The sequence below is a fragment of the Giraffa tippelskirchi genome, chromosome X, assembly GCF_054371585.1.
Source record: "Giraffa tippelskirchi isolate mGirTip1 chromosome X, T2T-mGirTip1v1.2.pri, whole genome shotgun sequence".
NCBI classification, from domain to species: domain Eukaryota; kingdom Metazoa; phylum Chordata; class Mammalia; order Artiodactyla; family Giraffidae; genus Giraffa; species Giraffa tippelskirchi.
Window position 1 is genome coordinate 82,582,301 of NC_137289.1, and position 14,088 is coordinate 82,596,388.

Below are 14,088 nucleotides of genomic sequence, written 5' to 3' on the forward strand. Positions count from 1 at the left end.
CCCTATGTCTTGAGTAAAGTTTTACTTCATTTACACACAAATTCTACAGTGGGAGGGCAGGACTTCTGGAACGACTGTGCAAGGAGTTCAGCAAATCCTTACCCCAAATGTCAATGATTAAACTGCAAAAGTTTAATCATTGGGCAAAAGTTTCAAAAACCAACCACTGAAATATTATGAGAAGTAACCAAAAGGAGTATACAACAACTTGAGTATACAACAATACAAAGTATTTATTCAAGAATATCTACTAAAAGAACATCATCAATAGTAGAGGAAGGATTTCTGAAAATTCTCTCCTCCCTAAAAGCAATGAGAAAATCTGCAAAAGTCGTCAGCACCAACTATTTCAGAAAAGTTAGAAAGTTGGTGGGAATGAAAATTGCTGCAGCCACTATGGAAAACAAGATAGATCTTCCTCAAAAACTAAAAATACAACTACCATATGATCCAGCAATTCCACTTTTGGGTCTAAATCCAAAGAAAGCAAAAACACTAGTTCACAAAGATACATGTATCTCAATGTTCATGCAGCATTATTTACAACAGCCAAGATATGGAAGCAACCTTAGTTTCATCAATAGACGGATGGATGAAGAATATATTGTATGTATGTATATGTGTACATACACACACACAAGGAAATACTACTAAACCACAAAAAGAATGAAAATTTGCCATTTGCAACAGCATGAATGGACTTGGAGGATATCATGCTTAGCAAAATAAGTCATACAGAGAAAGATGAATACTGTATCTTATCATGTGTATGTGGAATCTAAAAAATAAAACAAATGAATATAATGAACAGGAACAGACTCATAGAGAACAAACTAGTGGTTATCAATGGGGATAAAGTAGGGAAGAGGGACAATATAGGGGTAGGGATTAAAAGGTACAAACTACTACGTACAAAATAAGATACAAGGATATACTGTACAGCACAGGATATAGAGCCAATATTTTACAATAACTTTAAACAGAATATAATCTGTAAGAATTCTGAATCACTATGCTGTATACCTGAAACTAATATAACATTGTAACTCAACTACACCTCAATTTTAAAAAACTGATTAAAAAAGAAATTTGGAAATTAAAAGCTTACAGCAATGCAGGAAGCATTTATTCTTTATTCAAGACAATCAGATAAATTCCAGTAAAAGAGTAAGCTATGTGACATTACAATTTGCTGTATTCCCATCCCCTCTCCTCCAGCTCGGTGGTAGCTATGAAGACCAACAGGCCACAATCATGGTGAAAAACAGCATCAGGGAAGCCACCAGAGAGAAAAAAAAAGGATTGGCATGTCTTCAAAGTCTCATTCCCATAGAACTGTCATTATTTGACCTGTCTGATGGTTTTCTGAAATATTCCACTTGCAAAGCTGTATGTTTGTCCCGAACAATCTCAGTGCATATAAAAAGCCTTTTCCCCAGGAGAATTTGTCAAAACAATTAGGGGAAATTATTTAACCTTATGGCTGCCTGAGCCAATGGATAACAGCTAGGGAAAACAATAGACTAACAAAAGACCCTAAAAGGGAAAAAGCTGGGAAGGAAGATGTCCATAAGAGTTCCAACACATTCCTAGGAATCTAGAAGACCATGCACATGCATAGGGCTATGCACATGGCTAGGGCTGTGTTTATCTTCAGAAAAGAACTGAAAGAGCCCTAAGTTCTCACCTCAGGCTGACCTTTAGGCTCTGTAGAAGCAGGAATTGAAGGTTAAGGCAAAACTGACAACTGCATGGCTGAGTGTTCAAGGCATGCCTCAACATTTACAAAGAGCTCTTTAGCAAAGACTTGGATACTTTTTTTTCCTTATTTTAAAAAATTTATTTATTTTTTAATTGAAGGTAATTGCTTTACAGAGTTTTGTTGATTTCTGTCAAACCTCAACATGAATCAGCCATAGGTATACATATGTCTGCTCCCTCTTGAACCTCCATCCCATCTCCCTCCCCATCCCACTCTTCTAGGTTGATACAGAGCCCCTATTTGAGTCCCCTGAGACATACAGAAAATTCCCACTGGCTATCTATTTTACATACAGTACTGTAAGCTTCCATGTTACTCTCTCCATACATCTCACCCTCTCTCCTCCCCTCTCCCCGTGTCCATAAGTTTGTTCTCTATGTCTGTTTCTCCATTGCTGCCCTGCAAAAAAATTCTTCAGTACCATCTTTCTATATTCCACATGTATGCGTTAGTATACGCTATTTATCTTTCTCTTTCTGACTTATTTCACTCTGTATAATAGGCTCTAGGTTCATCCACCTCATTAGAACTGACTCAAATACATTCCTTTTTATGGCTGAGTAATATTCCATTGTGTGTATGTGCCACAACTTCTTTATCCATTCATCTGTCGATGGACATCTAGGTTGCTTCCATGTTCTAGTTATTGTAAATAGTGCTGCATTGAACACTGGGGTACAAGTGGTTTTTCAATTTTGGTTTCCTCAGGGCATATGCCTAGGAGTGGGATTGCTGCATCATATGGTGGTTTCATTCCTAAGGACTGGGATACTTATTGGCTCCAGATATTTAAGGAAATCACTGTGGATTCGTTAGCTGACTACTGAGCTAACCAAACAGAGACTTCAGTGGACACACAGAACAAAGAACATTGACTTTATATAATCAGTTTAGAAATCACTAAACAAACAATAACAATGACAAATAACAACAAACAACAAGCCATAAGGCTAACAGCCGATCTTTCAACAGAAACTCTGCAGGCCAGAAAGGAGTGGCAGGATATACTTAAAGTGATGAAAGGAAAAAACCCTACAACCAAGATTACTCTACCCAGCAAGAATCTCATTCAGATTCGAAGGAGAAAATAAAAGCTCTACAGGCAAGCAAAAGCTAAGGGAATTCAGCAGCACCAATCCAGCTCTTCAACAAATGCAAAAGGCCCTTCTCTAGACAGGAAACACAGAATAGGCCTATAAAATCAAATCCAAAACAATAAAACAAATGTTAACAGGATCATACTTATCAATAATCACCTTGACATAAATGTATTAAATGCTCCAACCAAAAGATAAAGACTGGCCTAATGGATACAAAAACAAGATCCCTATATATACTGTCTACCAGAGACCCACCTCAAACCTAGGGACAAATACAGACTAAAAGTGAGGGGCTTAAAAAAGCTATTTCATGCAGACAGAGATCAAAAGAAAGTGGGGGTAGCATAGTCATATCAGATAAAATAGGCTTTAAAATAAAGACCATCATAAGAGACAAAGAAGTGAAGTGAAAGTCGCTCAGTCATGTCTGACTCTTTGCATCTCCATGGACCATACAGTTCATGGAATTCTCTAGGCCAGAATAGTGGAGTGGGTAGCCTTTCCCTTCTCCAGGGGATCTTCCGAACCCAGGGATTGAACCCAGGTCTCTCACATTGCAGGCAGATTCTTTACCAGTTGAGCCACAAGGGAAGCCCAAGAATACTGGAGTGGGTAGCCAATCCCTTCTCCAACGGATCTTCCTGACTCAAGAATCGAACCAGGGCCTCCTGCATTGCAGGAGAATTCTTTACCAACTAAGCTATCAGGGAAGCCCTAAGGACACTACATAATGATCAAGGGATCAACCCAAGATGACATAACAATTATTAATATATATGCACCCAACATAGGAGTACCTCAACACACAAAGCAAATCCTAACTACTGTTAAAGGGGAAATTGACAGTAACACAATAATAGTGGGGGACTTTAATACCCAATCACACCAATGGACAGGTCATCCAGACCAAAAATTAATAAGGAAACACAAGTTTTAAATGATACATTGGACCAGTTGGACCTAATTGATATCAACAGGGCATTTCACCCCCAAACAATGGATTTCACCTTTTCTCAGGTGCACAAGAAACACTCTCCAGGATAGATCACATCCTGGGCCACAAATCAAGCCTTGGTAAATTTTTTAAAAACTGAAGTCATTTCAAGCACCTTTTCTGATCACAATGCTGTAAGATTAAAAATCAACTACAGGGAAAAACTATAAAAAACACAAACATATGGAGGCTAAACAACATCCTTCTGAACAACCAACAGATCACTGAAGAAATCAAAAATGAAATTAAAATATGCCTAGAAACAAATGACAATGAAAACACGGCAACCCAAAACCTATGGGATTCAGTACAAGCAGTGCTAAGAGGGAAGTTCATAGCAGTACAAACCTACCTCAAGAAACAAGAGAGACATCAAATACACAACCTAACCTAACACCCAAAGCAACTAGAAAAAGATGAACAAAAACCCGCCAAAGTTAGAAGGAAAGAAATCATAAAGATCAGAGCAGAGATAAATGAAAAAGAAATGAAGAAGACTATAGCAAAGATCAATAAAAGTAAAAGTTGATTCTTTGAGAAGATAAACAAAATAGATAAGCCATTAGCAAGACCCATCAAGAAAAAAAGGGAGAAGACTCAAATCAGTAAACTCAGAAATGAAAAAGGAGATGTTACAACAGACAACACAGAAATACAAAAGATCATAAGAGACTACTATGAACAGCTATATGTCAATAAAATGGACAACTTCAAAGAAATGGACAAATTCTTAGAAAAGTATAACCTTCCAAAATTGAACCAGGAAGAAATGGAGAATTTGAACAGACCAATCACAAGCACAGAAATTGAAACTATAATGAAAAATCTTCCAACAAACAAAAGGAATTCTACCAAAAATTTACAGAAGAGCTAACAGCTATCCTACTCAAACTCTTCCAGGAAACTTCAGAGAAAGGCAAACTCCCAAACTCATTCTATGAGGCCACCATCACCTTTATACCAAAACAAGACAAAGATGCCACAAAAAAAGAAAACTACAGGCCAATATCACTGATGAACACAGATGTAAAAATCCTCAACAAAATTCTAGCAAACAGATTCCAATAACATATTAAAATGACCATACATCATAATCAGGTGGGCTTTATCCCAGGAATGCAAGGATTCTTCAATATATGAAAATCAATCAATGTGATACACCATATAAACAGATTAAAAGATAAAAACCATATGATTGTTTCAATAGATGCAGAGAAAGCCTTTGACAAAATTCAATAGCCATTTATGATAAAAACTCTCCAGGAAGTAGGCACAGAAGGAACATACCTCAACATAATAAAAGCCATATACAACAAACTCATAGCAAACATTATTCTCAGTGGCAAAAAACGGAAAGCATTTCCTCTAAAATTGGAAACAAGACAAGGTTGCCTTCTCTTAACATTACTTGCCTTTTGACTTTGTTTATGGTGTTTTTCTCCAAACATGAAATTTTTATGTACCCGAATTTATCAATTTTGTCTTTTATGGATTTTGTATGACACTTAAAAAGACTCTTCCTACTCTAATATTATTTTTTAAATGTTAAATTAGGTGTTATCATTGGGAAAAGCTATGTAGAGGCTACAAGGAAATCCTCTGTACTATTTTTGCAACTTTTTTGTGATTTTAAAATTATTTCCACAATGGACTGATGGACTAATGTATGATAAAACAAATAGAGTAAAATGTTAATTGTAGAATACATGCAGTGTGTTTAACAGTGTTCAACTGCACAATTCTTTTGACTTTTTCAATGTCTGAAATTTTTACAATAAAATATTTTAAAAAAAAACTCTAAATATGTCTTCTAGTAATTTCATGGTTCCATTTTTTACATTCAAATTTTTGTCTGAGCTGGAACTTACTTTTGTACAAGGTTAAATTTTTTGTTTTAATTATTTAAGTTATACAGATAAAATATTTTCTGGGTTGGCAAAAATGTCATTTTAAACCAATATACCTTATACCTAGCTTTATGACTTTATTTATTTAAGTCTTTAATGCATCTAGAATTTATTCTTTTACATGCTACTAGGTAGGAATCATGGGAGAAGGAAATGGCAACCCACTCCAGTATTCTTGCTTGGAGAATCCTGTGGACAGAGGAGCCTGGAGGGCTGCTGTCCATAGGGTCACACAGAGTCAGACACAACCGAAGCGACTTTGCATGCATGCATGCATGCATTGGAGAAGGAAATGGCAACCCACTCCAGTATTCTTGCCTGGAGAATCCCGGGGACAGAGGAGCCTGGTGGGCTGCCGTCTATGGGGTCACAAAGAGTGGGACACGACTACAGCAACTTAGCAGCAGCAGCAGCAGGTAGGAATCATACTATATTTTTAAAGTTAATTTTCATTTATTCATTCAAACCCAATTCTTGTTTATTGGTTCTTAATAGAGATGATGATTATCTTTTACATTCTGCACTTGAAGATCACCATTGTCAATATCTTTCCAGTTTCCCTCATTTTCATTTTACGTTTTACTTTCCCAACATTTTAATTATTTTTGGATCTCTTTTCTGAATTCTCACCAAGCTTTTCCTGGAAATTCTATTAACCACACAAACTTTCTTACTTACAACAAGTTCCAAAACACCATCTCCTTCATCAGCATTTTCTATCACAACGGCTCCAAATCCAAGCTCTCGGATTAACTCGGCTATCACTGGGGGTTGTATGACAGCAGGGTTATACCTCACTTCTGCCTTGCCAGCCATCAGAGCCACAAGCACAGAATATATTCCTAGGAATATTGATAAGAAAAACAAGTAAGATGACATTTCTCATAAAAAGAGTAATCTTTTTAAAAAATATTTATTTATTTGACTGTGCCAGGTCTTAGTTGCAGCATGTGGGATCTAATTCCCTCACCAGGAATTGAACCCAGGTCACCTGTATTTACAGCATGGAGTGTTAGCCACTGGCCCACCAGGGAAGTTCCCAAGAATAATTTTATAATATTTTCTTTTCATTTAACTGTGAAAGGGTTAAGTGAATCTGGAAAAATTTATTTCTTCACTTTTATAAAATCTTGAACTTAAATAAAACTATTTGAAAACTAGGCCTCATTTTTAAAAACTTTTTATTATGGAAAATTTCAAATACACACACACACACACACACACACACACACACACACACTCAAGAGAGAACGACATAATAAACTCAATGTACCCATCTCTCAGCTTCAATAACTATCAGTAATACTGGGCTGCTCAGGTTTCATATATATTCCTACCCACTCATCCCTACCCTCTACCCTTATTATTCTGAAGCAAATCCCAGATACCATATAATATGTTAAAATTTTAAATAGGTATCTCTAAAAGATAAGACACTTTTTCTTGGACTTCCCTGGTGGTCCAGTCGTTAAGAATCTACTTGCCAATGCAGAGGACATGGGTTCAATCCATGATCCACGAGGATCCCACATGCTACAGGGCAACTAAAGCCCATGTACTACAACTATTGAGCCTGCAAGCCGCACTATTGAAGCCTGTGTGCCTAGAGCTCGTGCTTCACAACAAGAGAAGCCACCACAATTAGAAGCCCTCGCACTGCAACTAGAGAGCAGCCCCGCTCACCACAACTAGAGAAAGCCCAAACACAGCAAAAAATGAAAGCCCAGCACAGCCAAAATAAATAAATAAATAACCCTTTAAAAAAGACTCTTTTCTTTAAAAAAAAAATCATAATACCATTATCAAACCTAAAATAATTCTTCAATATCATCAAACATCCAGGCAATATTCACATTTCCATAACTGTTTTAGAACTGTTTAACACTTTGAATTGCGATCCAAATATAAAGTATTTTTAGGAAATCAATATAAAGTATTTTTAGAAACCTGTAAGACAGAGTCCTAGAGAAAAGAACTCGTTTACTTAGGAAATCAATGTAACTGTAGCAAAGAATCTAAGAATATACCAACAAACACATTATAATATTACCAAATAACAGTCATTTCTTTCTCAAATTGTATTGCCTGACACACACTAATCTAAAATGTTCTTATCCACCCCCCCAAAAAAGTCCCACATAACTTAACAAAGCAGTACATTTTATGGCAGTCATGCTGTTCTCTGGTGTCAGCATTTTGTTAACAACCACTCCACTTCTCTAGGTCAGCTATTGCTGTCATTTCCAGGAAGAAAATTAATAACATGCAGCAGATATGGCAGTTCTTTCTAGGAATCTGTGGCACTTGGGGGCTACCTGACAGGGAATAGTAATCAACAGTCCATAGGTAAGCTCTGGGGTTTGATAAAAAGAAAACATATCCAAATACTAATTTAATAATAGTTTTTAATATGAAAACAAACTATCTAATATAATCTAAAAGCTTTCTATATGAAACTGGTTACCAAAAAAAAAGTACTCTTTTCTTTGGAGAAAAAAAGTATTTACACACTGGGCTTTGTGAGTACCAAATAATTCAGAGGATTGGATCATAGGAAAGTATCAGTAATAAGAGAAGGGTACAGGGAAAGGAAAAAAATCTTTTCACTTCAGTTGAATGTAATCTATAGCCAAAAAGAAACAGAAAATCTGTTTTTTTCAAGTTTCAAAAACATTTTATACTTATATAAATTATGGACAATTTTTAAAATTTTTACTTCAAAATACAATTAGAAGTTTTTTCTATTCATTTTTAAAAATATAATGCAGATGAAACTGAGGGAAAACCAGTGCCACTTAATTAAAAAAACAGAAGTGAATATAGGTAGATTGTGAATGCAGTGAATGTTGACCCCAGCTAGGCCAAAGATATTTCTAACTAAGTTAAAAGGTGGTAAAGGAGCAGTAGAAAGTAATTGGAACAATCAGTTTTAGGGATTAAAAAAAAAAAGATCTGTAATTGTTATCTGTAGTAGCCATTGCTTGTCTCATGAGAAAGGCTATATCTGAACTGCTCCTAAAATAGTTGGTTCTAAAATTAAACAAGCCCCTTGGAAACTTCTTTTTGCTTTCATTTTCTTGCAACCCTCCTCCTGTTCTTAATCACTCAAACAAAGTATAATTTAGCCCAGACTGCATTCTAATTAGATATAATGGAGGATGAAATGAAGGATGTAGAAATGACAGAATGTGGACAAGATAATATTGAACTTAAGATGGCTCTAGTATATAACAATACATTTTGTTACAATAATGTTCTGATCTTTACATATAAGGTGAGTCTACTAGCCATAGGTCTATATTATTACTCCATATACTTTATTTCCCCAATAGTGATGATAAGCTTATACTAATTATATTTATTCAGCCCTTGCGACTATCAGTAAGATAGTTGGGGCTAAGGCTACCTGAGTACCAAACCTATGACTTCAGGCTCATTAAACATAATTACCTATCTCTATGGTTAACAAATCTACTACACTATGCTGTGAAGTCCATTAATGTGAGTACAAAATTAAAAGCTAAAACATGAATGTGACTAAATAAAAAAATATATTGCAGATTTTCTAAGAATTTGTAACCAAAAATGAAAACTTGTACACAATATTGAGTAACTTTTGAACACTTTTACTGCAAGCAAAGATCAGTGATCAAACTGCTGGAAGAGAACAATTCTAAAACTTGGCTTTGGTCCAGTGGTTGCCCTGGGTATAGTAATACTGAAACTTAAGAATTCTAGCTGTTAGTTTTAAGCATAGCTTTATCAGAAAATTTGTTTCTTAAAATCCACTGCAGCCAAGGTCCATAAAGAATAGTAATCTTATGTATTTCCTTCTGTTATCTGATTACAAATTTCACTGATATTAAAATGCAGCCATGAGATAAATGAGACAGAAACTATATCTAACGGAACAAAAACACTAACAAAAACTGACTGTCAGGAAGTCAAGGTTGTCCTGTAAATCACTGATAGTCTTTATGAGGCCCTGGCAAGAATCATAAACACGGTTACAAAACACATAAGAGGACAAAAAGGACAGAGTTCTCAAATTAGTACATAAAATAGCAAGTTTTAAGAGTGTCTTACCTTCTTCTCGTCTTAAATTCCGTTCAATGTTTGCTACACAGGAAGCACAAGTCATTCCAGTGACCTGTATATAACACTTAGATGAAGTCTTTGGTTCCTCCTTGTCATGAATTGGTGTCATCATTTTGGTGTGAAATTCATTAGTTGAGGTCAAAAGTGGCATTTCTGATGAGGACTGAGCTATTACTACCAATGGCTCATTTGTATCTGGTGGACAGGGAAAGAGTCTTTTCATTTGAGGTATTCTCCAGCTGCATCCTTGTCACTTATCACAATCCACACCTCCTGGCACTGTCAATGCTGCTGCTGCTAAGTCGCTTCAGTCGTGTCCGACTCTGTGTGACCCCATAGACAGCAGCCCACCAGGCTCCTCTGTCCTTGGGATTCTCCAGGCAATACTGGAGTGGATTGCCATTTCCTTCTCCAATGCATGCATGCATGCAAATTCACTTCAGTTGTGTCCAACTAACTCTGTGCGACTCCACGGAGAGCAGCCCACCAGGCTCCTCTGTCCACAGGATTCTCCAGGCAAGAATACTGGAGTGGGTTGCCATTTCCTTCTCCAGGCACTGTCAATCCATTCCTTCAAAACTGTCATGGACCTAGAGCCCTGTGCAATGCTATCTTTACACTTTCCAGGAAATGATTTCCAAGTTCAACACTGCCCATCTCAATTCTTGGGAAAATCAGAACTAGCTGAATAAACAGAACTTTATATCAAGATCTTCAAGCCCATTATCTCTACCTCAAACTCCAGTAGACAGTGGTTTATTAATAGAAAGCTCTTAGTTTTATAAGAATTTCTATCATTATGTTAATGATTTACATACTGGCAGTAAAGCAATTCGTGTAAGTGGGACAAAAAGCAATCTGCAAAACAGCAATGCAGTACAATGTCATTTAAAAACTGTTAGAGTGCATACACGAGAACATGCATAAGGAAGCCTAGGAGGGTACATACCAAAAATTCTAGTAGAGGCTATTTCTGGGGAATGAGGTTCTAGCAGGAATAGAATAACAGAAAGATGAACAAATTTCCTCTATAGACACTGCTGTATGTTTGAATTTTAACGATAATAGTGTTTTTTAAATTAAAATGTCTTTGGTGGACAAAGGGAAAAGAGGCAAGGAGTAAGTCAGCAATAATTTTCATTTTTCACAAAGTATTCAGAGAATTTTTCTGTAGAATGTTTATGGACTGTGAAACAGTGGAAAGCACCTGTCATCCCAGAAGCTCCCCTGCAGTCTTAGGGGAGACTTAGTTTATCCATTTCAGTATTAATCACCTCCCAAGAAGGGAGAAAGTATTCCTTTTTAGTACATCCATGTACCTGCAAAAAAGCTAAAGATTTTCAACTCTACTGCAGAGATAAGGAGGAAAAGAAGTGATGTGGAAATTTCCACTAACGTGTTACTTCTTTCCCTCGCGCAAAAAAACTGATTCAAGTCTATTTGGCTAGTCCATAGAGGAAACCCTGCACAGCAGAGCTGGTTTTTAGGATACCAGAAAAAGGCATCTTTTGAAGAAACTTTAACAAATGCCTGACCACTTCCATAACAAAAGCCTGACTTCTTAAATCAGTTATAATAAAGGCTCTTAAATTTTAACATACAATCACCTGGGGGATCTTGTTAAAATGCAGATTCTGATTCAGTACATTGAGGGTGAGGCCTGAAATTCTGTTCCAGTAAGCTTACAAGTGATGGCAGTACTGCCAGTCTGGGTATAGCAAAGGACACTTTGAATAGCAAGGGATGAGATTCTCCTAATTCCAAAATTAGACAGTCTCTGATCTTATATGTGAATCAATTCAGAAAATGATATTCATTCAGATTACGAGAGTATTATTTAGAACAAAGAGGATAAAATTTACCAAATAGTACCAAAAATTCAAAAAGGAGGCTCATTTGCCCAAAGGAAATAGCTTTGGCTTGGGGGAAAAACATTATTTTAGTCTAGCCAGGAGCTTATTCCTTCTATCATAATTATTATGAAGATTGAAAATTTTGAACTTGGACAATGAAAAGAAAGTTTATACTACCAATTACTTTAAGTCTTATTCCAGAGTAATTTAGTTATTTCAGGTACCAGAAGTAACCAAAACATCATCTGCAATTTCACACTCTAGAAGTACACTATTGAATTAAAATAAGTTATAGAGGTAACCACTTTTAGTTACAATGGCATGATTTCTCAACAAAGATTCACAAAATTGTGACCTTTACCCCAGTGAACGTGGCAAGAAGAGCAAATACTTCCATCTTCCACAGTGGCAGAACAGGTGTTAATGCCACAGTGAATTAAATAGCTACTTTCTTTAAATTGGCTTTTCTGTAGCACCACTAAACTGTAGCAAAACTACTTATGCATAAACGAATTCAAAAGAAGACTGACTCTCCTGCATGTGAGGCAACAATCAGAAAAGAATCCAAGAATTTCAAGAAAGGGTTTCCAGTCTGATCCTCAAAACTGGCAGGTTTAGTCTAAAGTAATATGAATAAATATATAATCAGAAAATGGCTTAAAAACAACTATGTTTATGTTTAACTATAAACATCATGTCTGCAACTTACTCTCAAATGATTCAGAAAAAGATAGATACATGTGTGTGTATTGTGTGTTTGAATATATGTCTGTCTGTCGATAGAGAAAAAGAATGATAAAACAAATGTGGCAACAGTATTAACAACAATGGAATCTGAATAAAATTGGTAAACAGGAATTCTTTGTACTATTCTTGGAGTTTTTCTGTAAGTTTGAAATTAAAGATTAAAAAGTTAGAAAAAAGGAAAAGGAATTTAATCGAGTATTTTGTTTGCTTTAATTGGTTGGTGAAGACAACTTCATATATGTCTTTTTATGGTAACGATGATATTGGTGGTCATGATAAAAAGCACTTCCTATATTTTTCACTATCTCCTTTATTAACATTTATGGTTCACTGGTATGACATGAAGGTGAAATGCAATGATCCCTCTAAGTCTATAGGAACAGGTTTCAGAGTGGTAGACTATGAAGCCTGGATCAGCATTGACACTAGCATTCAGAAAACGGGCAGCCACAATTCTGGTGGCATCTTAAACTCTGATTGATCTATAGCAGAAACACACAATGCAGTCAATTGATATCAACTTTTTACCCCAATAATATGGGCTACTGTAGTCACAATTCATAAGCTATTTTATGGTCACAATCACTTTGCCAAGGTTTTATACCTATTCATCATGGCTTTTAATATGTTTCTTATTGTTGCTGCTTAGTCACTAAGTTGTGTCTGACTCTTTTGCGACCCCATGAACTGTAGCCTACCAGGCTCCTCTGTCCATGGGATTTCCCAGGCAAGAATACTGGAGTGGGTTGCTATGCCCTCATCCAAAGGATTTTCCTGACCCTGGGATTGAACCCGTGTCTCTTGCACTGCAGGTGGATTCTTTACTGCTGAGCCACCGGGGAAGTCCAATGACATTGTCTAGAAATTAGTTATTCAACTTTTCCATTAATATTCACATCAAGAAATTTCATTTATGGAATTTCCAGTTTAATTCAAGGCTAGGTTCAATTCTAGCTCAAAACAAGTTCACATGGGCAAATTCCATTGGATACACATCTCTGGTTTCAGTTCAAGGTAAGAGCTGCCAGAAAACAGGAAGACTTTGGGCCAGTTCTAGAGTCAGGTTAATTAGAATGCCTAAAGTTGAAACTACAGCTTAAATTCTACTATTTATCTCTACTATTTTCATTTTCTTTTTAAAATTTTTGTTTGCAATATAGTTGATTTACAATGTTATATTAGTTTCAAGTGTACAGCATAGTGAATCAGCTATACATATACATATATCCACTCTTTTCTTTTTAAGATTCTTTTCCCATATAGGCCATTACAGAGTATTGAGTAAAGTTCTCTGGGCTATACAGCAGGTTCTTATTAGTTATCTGTTTTATATATAATAGTGTGTATATGTCAACCGAATCTTCCAATTTATCCTTCCTCTCCTTATCCCCTGGTAACCATAAGTTTGTTTTCTACATCTGAGGTTCTATTTTTTATTTTAAAATAACATTTGCTTCTCCCATATTATATATACATGAATACATACAAATATACATATAACCCTGTCACAAAAAACTTAAAATACATAGGAAAGCACCATGAAAACAAATTATCATCTTTATCCTACCACTCACAAATAACTACGATTAAAATTTTGTTCATATTCTACCAGGAATTTTATTCAGAT

General features: G+C 35.9%; 1 protein-coding gene across 9 annotated transcripts in view; it reads right to left on the reverse strand.

The window, feature by feature from the left end:
* ATP7A (ATPase copper transporting alpha) overlaps positions 1-14,088 on the reverse strand; it is a 149,007-nt gene that overhangs the window by 37,874 nt on the left and 97,045 nt on the right. For 5 of the 9 annotated variants that reach the window (XM_081563563.1, XM_081563555.1, XM_081563558.1 and 2 more), the window contains 3 exons: positions 10,811-10,849; positions 9,850-10,056; positions 6,442-6,605 (listed from right to left, as the gene is read on the reverse strand). In XM_081563563.1, coding sequence (XP_081419689.1) covers positions 6,442-6,605; positions 9,850-10,056; positions 10,811-10,849 — 410 coding nt within the window. The remainder of the gene's footprint in view (positions 1-6,441; positions 6,606-9,849; positions 10,057-10,810; positions 10,850-14,088) is intronic. The other 4 variants (XM_081563562.1, XM_081563561.1, XM_081563559.1 and 1 more) reach the window with 1 other exon arrangement.